At 29.8% G+C, this 14,445-nt stretch overlaps 1 protein-coding gene across 1 annotated transcript in view; it reads left to right on the plus strand.

The window, feature by feature from the left end:
- Positions 1 to 10,829, plus strand: part of LOC100160143 (sphingomyelin synthase-related 1) — an 11,066-nt gene extending 237 nt beyond the window's left edge. Inside the window, exons 2-5 of the mRNA XM_001949229.5 lie at positions 1 to 64; positions 8,793 to 9,162; positions 9,341 to 9,499; positions 9,579 to 10,829. Coding sequence (XP_001949264.5) covers positions 1 to 64; positions 8,793 to 9,162; positions 9,341 to 9,499; positions 9,579 to 10,051 — 1,066 coding nt within the window. The 3' untranslated portion in view covers positions 10,052 to 10,829. The remainder of the gene's footprint in view (positions 65 to 8,792; positions 9,163 to 9,340; positions 9,500 to 9,578) is intronic.
- Positions 10,830 to 14,445: the final 3,616 nt, after the last annotated feature.

The following is a 14,445-nucleotide window of genomic DNA, read 5'->3' on the forward strand; positions in this document are numbered from 1 at the left end:
TGATGTAACCGCCACGTCTTCCCATAGTTCAGAATTTGAAGAAGATAGACGATTAAAACCAGAGGTAAAATTTACTTATTATTATTATAAGCTATCTGCGCCTATCTAAGCGACCTACGGCACCCTATTAAACCCTTACTTTTATTATGTGTAAAATGTTTAAATCCATAGGTACAACTTACATATTATTTATTAAGTAATTTTCTAACTAAAATTTTTTTTTTTTTAAATCACACAAAATAATTGGTCTTTTTAATTTAGATTGAATTACATTTATATGTATAACATTTAATGTTAACCTTTTATAAATACTGAGCATAGCGAATTAATGTATTATTGTAACAATGATGCGTGTGTTTTTTTCTGTCAACATTTGTGATAGAAAAGTGAATCTAGCTGGTACTTTTGATAGGTCAAAATTGAAAATTCCCAGTTATTTTTGAGCGGAAAAAACAATAATTTTTACTCATAACTAATTTTTGAAAAAAATCGATTTTATTTTTGTAATACGACTCAACAACTAATAACCGTTTGTTTTGAGTTATTATAGCCTTGACAATTTTTTCGAATTTCATAGTTTTTTTCAAAAATATTCTTAACAAAAACTTTCAATAGCAGTTAAAAAATATTAAATATACATAGGCATGATTATTTTTATGTGCTTTAAAGTTCAAATTTTGACATTCAACATTACACAAAAATGTGCAAATTATTTTCAGTTATAAATTTATAAAAATTCTTTATTTCATAGCTAACAAGAGCAATTTTAATAGAAGATTGCCCACAAGTTTTTCTTCCTTAAACAAAACATAAGTTACCGTAAAGTAACATAGATTTTTTATGATCGTTTGAAATAAAATTGTTTACGGTATTTAATATTTTGTTGTTATTCAAAAACGAATAACATTAGACATTTGAAATTTTCATTAAATAATTATATAATTATTTGCCATTCATGTAGATTATTTTTCAGTTAGAAATTCTTAAAAGATTTTCTTTTCATAGCTATAACATAAGAAATTTTAATAGTAGATTTACAATTTCTACCTTTATAAAAAATAATTGTTTACCAGAAAGTTACGCTATTTATAGTCAAGAAATATTTTCGATTTTCATTATTTTATTTGAATTATTAAATTTAATTATATATAAAAGTATAAATGACACGACGTTTCCGCTCAGAATCATTTTTTCGTATGCAATGATTTATCATTAAAATTAAATAAAATACAATGATATACTTGACAATTTACTAGTACAACAGAATGGTACGTGTACCGCTCACTTATCCACCTTATTGTGATTAATGTAATACACATTTTTGGTTTCGGATAATAGATCTAAAAATTGTAATGATAGGTACTATTGATACTAGGTTATCGTTACCTACTTAATTACACGTACACAATATATATTTGGATTTAATAAATTTTAAAAATGTTTAAACTTAATTAATTATTTTAGTACAAGTAACTAAAAATGTTCAAAAATAACTTCCTAGATAGTTATTAAACATTAAAGAAAATGGCAAACAGAGTTTAGATTAGGCTTTTTGAAATCTTGATTTATCATTGCTTTTAATAATAATATAACCACTATAACACTATATGACTATATCTTGTGATGACCTAAACAAGATGAATTCCCTATATCCAGTTTCTTTTAATTTAGATAGTAAATCTGGTATTCTGGCGACATACATGCTGATATACCATATTAATGGTGGGCATATCCGGATTTCCAAAAATCCGAATATGCTGATCAATGACACAATTTTATATTCTAGTAAATTTAATTCTATAACATTTTTTCATTACAATACAATAAAATGATTTATCTTACGATATATTAAAAATAATTATGATAGTCACATAAAAACCAAATCCATAAATCCTGATAAGAATTTGATTCAAATCTGGATTCTGGATTTAGATATTCGGATAATTAAAATATTCCCTAACTAATGGCCTATGTTGTTGAGTTGTTTTGAAGATCAAAAAAAAAAAATTCAGATAGTCGGATTTTATGCCCATCCCTATACGTTTAGACTCCGGGCCATGAGAGAAGGAATCTGTTTCTCGGCTCTCGTATGCCAGGCTGTAGGCATTCCCCACTTTGTGCCTTTTAGTGTATGCGAAATAAGTTGCGAATGGTGATGCGTGGAATCGAACGTGTTTTGTCGGGACACGGGTTCCTTCTCTCGTATTTTCCATTAAATGTATTTCTCAGAACCATATTTAGTCGGAAACTCATTTGTCTGAAATGTATTTTTGGAAAACGCAATTGTCAGAAACTCATTTTGACAGAAATATATTTGGTAAGGCCAACATATAGTTTCTTTTTTTGTATAATAGCACGCCTAAAGACTCCTTAATAATCATAGGTAACGTATTATTATTGGATCCAGATGGAATTTATCTATTATCCATGGACTATGGCTATAAATTGAACATAGGTCATGGACCTTATACTAATAGACGGAGCAAGGGTGTAGTTCGCGTGGTCTTGCCAGGCTGCGCTGATCAGCAGGACCTGGTGTACTACGCACATTGCACAGCGCACATGCAAAGTAGATGATACAATAAACTATATAACTGTATATAATATATATTTATTTCCGTACGCAATCTGTGATTGTTTTCTTTGATTTTAACCTATTGTCCTTGTTTTTATTTTGAACGACATTTTTGATACGTCTATCAAGAACGTCAATGGTTCTTAGTTTGGCTCAGATTCAAATTGACTAAAAAATAGTAGGTAAATAAGTTATTTTTTTTTTTATTAATTTTGAACATCGCCAACTATGGCCATTAGCATTTTGTTGGGGGATTACGGTTGGTTGAGGAACACGTGTATGTGGGGCGAGGATTCATCACTAAAAATCCGGCTGGTCACCCGTTTGGAAACTAGAATCGCCGGTCGATGCTCGACCTCAGAACACGTTAGAGACTGAGGCCAACTAACGAGCCACACCATTCCCCCTAAATTATATATCATGTTTGTTGGACTATAATTGTTAACGTATTTTATTTAAATTGAAACAGATAATAAATCAATATAATTTATATAATATTTGTTGTAATCACAATCTGTTCAAAACTACATTTTGCGCTGTGGAGGTGCTGCAGATTTACTTTAAATTCTATTATAAATAAAGTAGATATATATTTATTATTACCAAAGGTTCCTACTCGAATTCTCTGCTAACCATCTACCGCATGTATTTCAGATTATAAACTATCTGTGCTGAGTTCGCCTCATCAATATTGTTCAGTATTTCTTTTTACCACAATATGCTATTTTTATTTATTCTAGTAAATATTAATTATTAATTAGAAGCTATTTTCCAAATTATGATAACATTTATTGTTAATATACCAATAAAGATATGTTTAAACACATGACGTAATTTTATTAAAAACTAACTTGTTTTTATAGTGTTTTTATGCATCATATTATATTCATATTATTTCAAAAGAGTGTATTATAATATTATGTTTACATATTAAAATTATTATTTTTGAGTTTTGAATTTGTTTTGTATAGTAAATATGAGAACTTATGGCACTTTGTTTGACCATTACCTAATGCCTGTTGATTTGTGTGTAATTGTATATACATTACCCAACTATGCTACAATGAAAGTATAGGGATAATTTGGTAATTTTATCAATTGACTTTGAATAATATAATATATTTCTACTTATGTATTTTTAAACACACAATGTGCATTGTGCATTACAACTGTACACAAGCATTATGTGATCACACCTACTCTATTATGAAAACCGAATCTTTTGTTTAGATACTCTTATTTTTTTATAAGTAATGAATAATGATTATAATATATTTAACAACTTTTGATTTCGATTATCTAATACAATCTAAATGAAAATGGAACTTATAGAATATTTTGTGATCATTTCTAACCTGATAATCCACCATTTTTACTTAACTAATAATATAGTATATTACTATATTAGTATGATATTGTGTACCTATAAATTATAATACGTGTGAGTACTATAAATTGCATGTGTTACGGTTACCCTACCCTCGAGCGCAGTATAAATAAATATATGTTACTGTAAAAGTACGAACATATACGTAAAACCATTGATTATAAATTGATTATAATCAATGGTTTTATATTTTTAAATACTTATAGTAAAACTGGTAAAACGTACAGAAATACAATATCAGTATTTCGGACTTTTACTGATTGCCCTTGATTAATCATACTATTAAACAATTATTTTAATTTTTACAAAAGGTGCATGTTAAATACTAAATTGTATCATACTCAAAATTATATCGTGAGTTGTGACTTAATACATAATATGTTAGAACTTAGAATCATAGGACCTTATACTTACAACTTACTATAAGGTCTATAGTTAAAATATTATTAAAACAATTAACTTATTTTTGTTTTTAAATCAAAATTATGAAATTTTAAATTTGTTCATATTTTCAAAACATAAAACCCCGACTTCCTTCATCTGTTATATAGATCATTAGCTTACCTATTATTTTATTTGTATTCTATTAAAAAGATATTGGGCTTCACTGAACGGTTGTTTTCCGTATATGTTCCGTATTTGTTTTCCGGAATAAACGGTGGATTTTAATAGCTGGAATAAAGTATCAACTTAGTGCGTCCCCCAAAAAAAAAATCATTTTGACATAGCACGAGTGCGTTTTGCTGTTCCAGTTCATTTAGAGTTACCAGGGTGCTTCCAAAAATGTATATTATAAAGAGTGATTTTTTAATCATGCCCACCTCCGTTTTTCCTTTTAAAAGCACATTTATTCAAATTCTGATATTTTTTATACCGTTTAAAAGTTAAGGTGTCCTGTAGCGATACAAACTTCTATTTTCAAATAAGAATCCTCCTTTTTTTCCACAAATTATTTAGCTGATGGTTTGTCTAATAATAATAATTTAAATAAAACGTCATGTCGTCATATAATATTATAATAAGGTTTGAATTCGTTTAGAAGTAAATTAATTCCACATCACCACCATACTCCATTGGCACTATTCGTTCAAATTTACTCAAGCCCGGATTAAGACATTTTGAGGCCCAGGGGCCAAAATTTTAAATTAGGCCCCTGTACGAAAAAAAAATATTAATGTATATTATAATGTGTTCCGGGATGAAGTGACCAGCCGACTTCATATGAAAGTATACCAAAAATTATGAAGAAATACCTTTACATACGCAATTTTTATATTTAAATACAGATACAAATTCATCCATTTAGGAAGTTTTCAAATACATTTACTTAAATACTTATTATTATAAAAAAAATAAAATATAAAAAATTTCGTTAAATATACGTGAATAACACAAAATAAAACAAACACTTTACATACACACGCAGTCTACGTCTAAAAGAAAATAATTATCGTTACAATTTTGAAACCCCGATACCAATTTCCAACTATGGCTAAAAACTTTTGCGCTTGTATATAGCACAATAGGTATGTAACTTCTTGAACGCTCTTAAACTCAAATCTCTTCCTTGAAAATTTTGATGTTCTATTTTTTTAAGCTCTTCCTTCGATATTTACCGTGCTTCTGTATATTTGGCAACGTTGCTTAGGGCCCGTATTACAATAGTTGAACTCCGGTTAAACTACCGAATTCGGCCGGTAAAATCAGTGGTTCAAGCGTTACTGAGGTTTTAACTATGATTGTAAAACGGGCCCTAAGAAGTTAAAATAATTTAGCGCACGCAATCGTACGCCTAAAATGGTACCGCTGATAAGTACCGCGCGCAATCGTATAGCACCCATGTGTGTCATCTCGTTTTGAATAAGAAAATTTGCTTCAATCACCAACACGTGGGTGGTTTCTGATGGAAAATCCAATCAAGTTAGAAGGAGGATCAAAAATCCTAGTGGATGCTTTACTTAAGAGTTTGTTAAAACCAACAAAAAATGAGTCACATGGTTCTTTTTAGTTGAAATTAGAATTAAGGCTAGTATGACTAAGAAGATACCGTTATTATTATAACTATTTAGAATGTTGAAGTTTTTTGAACTCGCCTGCAGTAAACGCCGGAATTTAACCGGTTGTTTTGTGTAGATGTAAACATATGTTTTTTCCTCTGTTTGTATACGTATTATACTACGTCATAAAAATATATGTTCAATTTTCATTTTGTTATGCTTTTATTTGTTTTATTATTAGGTATATTATTTAAATTATATATAAAGCTATACAATGTAATATAGTAATATATCTACACGCCACTATAATAAATTAGTAATAAAAATAAGTAAACAATAAACATAGATAATATATGATATTATGATAGTATATTATTGTTGTACGTTTATAAGTTTATAGTTTGTTGTATTGTTATTATTAATCGCATGGTAGTATTTATTTTTTTATAAACTCTTTAAGGACACATGAGTGTTTTCTACGTTTTACAAACGAATAACATGTAAATTACCTATAATACTACCTGCACCATATCCATATGCTACTTAAATATCAGCCATTCAGCGCTGAACCGTTTTTGTGTTGTATTCTGATGACATAGACCAGCGTTTCCCAACTTATTTTACTTTATGGCCTTCTCAAATCACTACTTAATAGCTGGTATAATACTTAATAGCTTAATATATAAAGGAAAAACGGAAATTTTTACGCAAAATCGATTTTGGTTTTTGGCGTAATTTTAAAACGAATGACCGTAGATAGGTACATTTTAATGTTCACTGGTTGTTTATATTCCCATTTTCTATACATGATAATTTTTTAATTTTTTTTTTATGAATGTCAATAAAGTTGTATTTGTTGGGTAAAAAAGCTTGACTATTTAATACAAGGCTCCTCATATATCGTTACAATGATATTTGAAATTTATTCAAAATCACGAAAATTTGCAAATTATTTGTTGTTAGAAATTCATAAAAAGTTTTCTTTTTAAATCTAAGATTTGAAAATGTAATACAAGGTTCCTCATAAAGTTTCCTACCTTTATCAAACAAAAAAAAATGCCTACAAGAAGGTCAAATTAAATTTTTTTGAGCGTTTGAAGTTTATTACAACATTGGATATTCACTTGATTTCTCATGTAACGTTTTCTTATTTTATTGTTATTCAAAAATTAATAACTGTAGATACATGAAAATTTCACTGAAGGTTTTTTTTATCTATTCCTATACAGATAAAATGTACAAAATATTTTGACTCGTTTTCAGCTGTTGACGGACAATTTCAAATTTCAATTCTCTTAGATTTTTTTCCTATGAATATCAATAAAGTCTTATTAGTTGGGCCAAAAAGCGTAAAAATTTAATACAAGGCTCCTGATGTATTGTTACAATAGAAGTTGAAAATATTAAAAATATATTATTGTAATAACTTAAAAAATAAGAAGAAATATAAATACGACTTCTGTCGATAAATATATTTAATTCAGATGTTAAAATATTAAAATTAAGCTATTACCTTCCTCCAGATGTTCGGAGGGCTCTCGAGATCGTGTATTCGTGTATTTGATATTTTGAGAGGTTATTACTCGGTGGCTGGTGCTCATGCACTGATTTAAGGGACGATACGAATATGTCTATCAGAGAGTGGTAGGCGGTTTTTATCAAAGGTTTTTTGTACTTCCCGGACCTAGATTTCTCTTTGGCGGCAATTACCTTTTTTTATCATTAATTTTCTCTGGCGACATACATAAGAATTCTGCACGCCCTGCATACCACGGAGTGCCAGTACGTGCCGATTTCTTAGTTCGTGATCGCATAATAGGGATCGTACCTAGTGATGGGCTGTGGGTAAATACCCAATGGGTAAGAAATATATTTTGGGTAAATACCGGGGTATTTACCCACGTCATATTTACCTTTGAAAAATTGGGTATTTTTTTTTTAAATATAGGTATACTATTTTATCTTAAATCATGGTTTATATATATCCACCTTGGTTACAACATAAATATTAAAGAAAATCTATGGTTATAACCGTCTAATGTCCGCAAAATGTAGAATATAGAATATAGATTTTTATTATTCAATTAATATTTTTGTTTTTTTAAAAAAATTTATTTTATATATTCTCTTAGATAATATAACAACAGTAAACTTATGAAAATTTTATTTTTTTCTAGTTTTAAAAATATTTTTTTTTGTTTTTATTAATAATAATATGATATTTTGAAAAAAATATGTAGCCAACTTTCCACTTAAAATGTATTTAATTAAATATGGGTATTTTAGCTTGGATCACCACATTTTTAACATTTGTTCGTTGATGAACAAAATTTTATTGAATATTTTTTGTTTGAAGTAATTACCCAAATTACCGGATATTTATTTTAAATACCGGATAAATAACTAGGGAATTTACCAAAAATATATTTACCGGGTATTTACCCATCACTAATCGTACCTATTTGTCGATGACAATGATTTTATTGGGGATGTTCGATTTCTACAAGCGACAGTCTGGCCGTTATTTATTACTGTGTAAGATTTTAGTTTATAATTATAATGGTGTGTGAGCATATCATTACAATATGCAACATTTTTTTTATAAGCATTTAAAGTTCAATTTTTGACAAAATGTATCAAATTTAAAATTTATTAATTATTTTGTAGTTAAAAATTTATAAAATACTCTACTTTTATAGCTAAGGATTCATAAAAAACTAAGGTTTCATAAAAATGGGTTATACATAAATTACTTTATTTACAATAATATCATCAAATATACTTTATTATTCTCATAAGTCATAATTTTTATTTTATTTGTTTGTTCCTCCAGATATGGAAAGCTCTCATTGCAATGGGCTACCTGTTCACCGTCACTTGGATCACGGCGTTCGTCATGGTGATCGTCCATGATCGCGTGCCTGACATGAAGAAATATCCCCCGTTACCGGATATATTCTTGGACAACGTGCCTTATATCCCTTGGGCGTTTCACATGTGTGAACTGACAGGCACCGTGTTGTGTTTCGTGTGGCTCGCCGTTCTGGTCTTCCACAAGCACCGTTTTATATTACTGAGGCGGTTTTTCGCTCTATCAGGCACAGTCTTCCTGTTACGGTGCATCACAATGATCATAACTTCCTTGTCTGTGCCGGGCACACATTTAGAATGCACGCCCCGAAAGAAGCCAGCGTATTTGGATGGTATGTAGGATTGGGATGACGACAGTAGTACATATCAATTTAATTTCCATTTATATTAATTTAAGAAAATTTAAAACCTCTTTAAAATAAACACTGTATCTTTTACTCCACCTCTCTCTCTTTCTCTTTAATATAAGTTTATTTCAATATGTTGTATTAATAATATTCCGTGTTATAGATGGAAATTTTCTGGGAGAAATGGTATACAAGATGCAGCAAGCGTATGTGATATGGAGAGGGGCTGGCATGTCGATACAAGGGGTTCGCACTTGTGGCGACTATATGTTCAGTGGACATACAGTGGCATTAACCATGTTAAACTTTTTCATCACTGAATGTAAATACTTATATTTTGACTAAACGATTAAAATGTATAATTATGCTTACTTATATTAAATATATTACATTTTTTGCAGACACTCCACGCGACATATATTTGTTACATACGTTCAGCTGGCTCTTAAATATGTTCGGTATATTTTTTATACTTTCGGGTCACGAACATTACTCCATTGATGTATTCATTGCCTTTTATATTACATCAAGACTATTCCTATACTACCACACACTAGCCAACAATCAAGCATTGAACAACAATGTTGATTCTTGTAGGACGCGAATTTGGTTTCCATTGTTTAGTTTCTTTGAATCTTCATGCAGTTGCATGGTACCAAATGAATATGAATCGTTGACGGAAATTGCTGAAAATCTGGCGTGTTCAACATACAACAATTATTTAGTCATTAAATCAGCTATCAAGACTCAGATTTTGCTATTGCGGGCACTACCTTCCAACCAAACAGTACAAATTAGCCCAACTTCTTTAGTTGGTGCAGGCGCAATTAGGTCGAGAACACCGATTGTTATGATTAAAAAAAAAGATAAATAATCCAGAATGAAAACGTGAATGCACAAATAATTTTTCGCCACGTTATATGGATTAACATAAAGTTGATTTTTTAGATCGATGCACAGAGTATATACTTACATTAATTATGTTGTATCAAAAATAATTATTAAACATTGAATTTTGTGATATAAAGTTAATATTTGAAAGGCTATAAGCCAAATATGATTATATTTTATTATTTGTCCTCTAGTTATATTCATCATTATATTGTTTAATTGTTATTATATTGTATGGAAAACCTCTCTATCACTTCCATTTCCTCTGTAGTGTTAAATAATATTTTCTTATTCTAAATATGAATCCTATTACTTGATTTTTGATTTATAAAACAAAAATATTAATGATACTATTAGACATTTTTAAACCTGTTTTTTTTTTTACATTTTATAATTTGTATTGAAATTCCTATAGGCAATAATTCTTAATTATTAGTTATTTTATTTTATATTTTATGTTAATGAAAAGTCTACTCTTTACTGGCCTCTTAATTCAGTGGGCACCTACCTAAAATATATTTTACTACAGACTTAAAATTTAGTTATTTTGTCATTAACCAGTTATCATCAACAATATATTATGTTCATACAAAATGTAAAAATATATTTACAAACAAATAAATATGTATCTGTTGTTAATTAATGTTATATACAAGATTTACTCTTACATTAATGAATATTTTTTTACTTTTCTGCTACTTTTCGAATTCAACTGTATACCTAAGCAATATGAATAATAAATAAAAATATTATTTTCAGTACATCCTATTATATGTATTATAACGTTTTATAACCAAGGCACCAGGTACTAATGTAATTTTGTCCTCAAAAATACATTAGTAATAATGATCCTGTCATATACAATAAACAGATCAACTAAATTAGATTATTTTGTTAAAATTAATAGAAGAAAATATTCTACATCCTCCATTTAAGAACTATATTTTTTAATATTTTATTTTCAAACTTTATCATACAGTCCGTCCCAAAAGTCCCATATCAGATGATCACCCTTAGTATCTGCGAGGAAAAATCAATATGTATATTTAAATACATTTTTACTGTAATAAATATGGAAATTCTGATTGAATGGCCGAAGTCTTCAAAAATTTAAAAAAAACAAATTGTATATAACAAAGATTTTTAAATCTTCAATGATTTTGAATTTTTAATGATCATATTTTTCAAAACAATTAAAAAAATATATATTTAAATTAATTTAAAATTGACAAGTTAAAGCAAATTATGTTTTTGAATTTCTAGGAATAATTTTTGTGTTATCTAGCATAATACGAATCACATGCTGTAATCAATCTTGATTGAAACGGTGATTTTTTTCTTGACCATCTGTAAATATCTAATTATGAGTGAAGCTTAATTAAGATTGAAAAATTTTAATTTTTGTTAACCAGTATTTTGTATTTTGGAAATCATAATAATTCAATAAAACTATAAAAGTTAATTGTTTTAAATTTAAATAATATAATATCTATTTCAGTCCGACAGGCGACAAAACTTATATACATGCCTCATTAGAGTTTTGATTTGAATAGAAATAACAATAGCGCTGTGTCTTATCCGTTGTCGTTTACTGAACAGCGAAACTGGTTACCTATTTTAAAATATTTTAATTATAAGTGAAACTAAAATTGCTAGGTAAATGGGATAACCAGGGCCCCAAGCCCACGCTGCATGCACTGCCCATGCGGATCGGACACAGCGGAGCACACAATCTTCCATTGTATCCATTGGGAAGGCTGCCGTGCTAAACTCCGGGAACGCCTGGGTCTATCTCCAGATGCGGCTGATATGCCAGACATCACGTGCGGTTCGGTCTGGAGGAGGAGAAGGCCACCGCCCTAAACGAAGCTGAAGAAATATTTAGGCTCTTTTATAAAATGGTGGAAGACATCCTTACACTAAAGGAAATTGAATTCGACAGGCTGCGGATAATGGATGAACTCCAAAACGGGAATCAAAAGCGGCGGGCTTCGGCCGGCTCACTAAGAGGAGGTTACCAGAACGAGTGTATTCAGAGCGCTGACTTCGGTCGGCCCGAGAAGATCTTTGCAGCCTGCTATACTGTTATATAGTGGTGTATTGGAGGTATACGTCGTATACCCGGATCCCTATTTTTGGATTTATGCGTATACCTTTAAAAAAATTATTCTTTTATGGGTATACGCACGCTTCCAATTTATCATCTGGAGACAATTCAGTCATATTAATACCAAACAAAAGTTTAAAATAATAATAATAATAAACAAATTAATACAATATTATTGTATTATGACATTAAGTAGTAAGTACACTGTCCAAAAATAGCCCCGTACCCGCATGAAGTTCGATTAAATTTTACCCGACTTCGGGTTCTTGCGAAGACGATCGGAAACTGCCGAGCGTGTATCATAGAGTGATACTCTATGGCGTGTATACAATATTAATGTATAGCAGCGGTTCCCAAACTGTGTACTTAAGTTTCAAAAATAGATTGTAAACCACTGCTTTATCGTGTATACGCCGAATTTTGTAAATATTTAAAACATTTTATCATTAAAACATTTCCTTGCTCAACTGCTGAATGTGAACGTGGTTTCAGTGTTTTAAATTTGATTTGCACAGATCTTAGGTCTACATTAAGTATAACTAATATTTAAAATTTGATGTTGATAAATATAAATGGACCCCCACTTAATTTATGGAGACCTGAGTCCTATGTTAAAAGTTGGTTAGTTGAACACAGATCAGCAGATGATACTAGAACAAAAAAAAAACCAAAAAGAAAGAAGAAGATACAGATGGCTATAAAAGAAGTTTATGGACAATTGTTAATTCTTTAAAATAATTTATAATAATATTTAAATTTTGATATGTTAAGAAATTTCTTTTAAGTTTGATAACAAAAAGTTGTATTCTTTATGATATTTATGAATTGAATTATTAAAAAAAAAAAAATACGTTAGATACTGATACTATTGGTACATATTACACACAGTGGCGTATATAGGAATTGATTTTGGGGCGTGGTGAATATAGGGTGAACCCCCCCCCCTATATATGCCACTGCATATACATATACACATGAAAGGTTAATGTTTGTAATAAAAGATTAAATATAAAGTATTATACTATAATAATAATATTTAATATTAAGTGTAATTATTTTTCGAGCGGAGCGAGAAAATTTTTTCAAGAAGTTTTATATATAGCCTTATAGGTATATTCAACTACTTTCAGGTGCGTATACCCATAAATTTATTTACCAATACACCACTGGCGATACATGCTAAATATATACTTGTGAGGGGATTGAACGGGGCCGCCTCGACTATCCCCATGTGGCTCCGGCCGCAGCGTAAAAAATATTGTGATGCATCATGGAGCCGTGATATACACATATACACCAGCAACAAGTGTAAATTAGGTAGTATTTTTATTTGTTAATAAAATGTAGGTATTGTCAAATTGATTTACCGACTTCAGAAAAATCTATGCTTTAAGACTTAAGACAGTCGACGGTACGGTTCACATCTATTATTTGATATTATTGGTATATTAATTTTTATTTGTAGCTATAGGAGGTAAAATCCAGGTCTGTAGAATGTAGATTATTAATTTAAATAGATAATACAGATATTTTTTAAAATTATATAAATATTTCATTGGGAGGGGGATTTAAAAAGTGTGAAAACACAGTGCGACTTTAAAACGCTGACGAACGCATTGACTCAAGTCATAGGCGAAAATAGGGGGGGGGGGTCTTTAGTGGCCAAGCCCTCTAACATTTTCTACATTTTGTTTTAAGCTTATTTAATACTATCAAAGTAAGGCCTTAGCCCCTCCAAATCCCAAACGCTATTTGCGCTTAACTCGTTTAAATTTGTAAGGACATAGATTAAATATCACACTAAAGTATATATATATATTGGCCTATGGTAAGGAGTGCGTGTTCGCCTATTAAAATCGCGACGTTTTAAAAACGCTGATGCGCGCATTCAAATTGCTTAAGGTTATGTCTAACAGAACGTGTTATAACGCGCGTTAAAGCGGTAAATGGCTCGTCGGCGTGGTGCTTTCACGCACGTGAATAACGCGACGCTGTAACAATTTACAAAATAAGGCTTTCTGTTTGACAGAGCCTTTAGTGTGTAATCCACTTAATGGGAATAGTGGAATAGGAGGTACCGTCGGTTGAAACTTTATTACTAGCTATTATAGATATAGCTATACAACTTTTTTATTATAAAAACATAGGTTATTAGTTTATTAATCATTAGCCAAACAAATTTTATTTACGATGTTTTCGACACTTTTCGTACGAAAACAATATGGATCTGAGATACAAATGTTAGATTACAGTGGCGTATCCCAGGGGAG

The sequence above is a fragment of the Acyrthosiphon pisum genome, chromosome A1, assembly GCF_005508785.2.
Source record: "Acyrthosiphon pisum isolate AL4f chromosome A1, pea_aphid_22Mar2018_4r6ur, whole genome shotgun sequence".
NCBI classification, from domain to species: Eukaryota; Metazoa; Arthropoda; class Insecta; order Hemiptera; family Aphididae; genus Acyrthosiphon; species Acyrthosiphon pisum.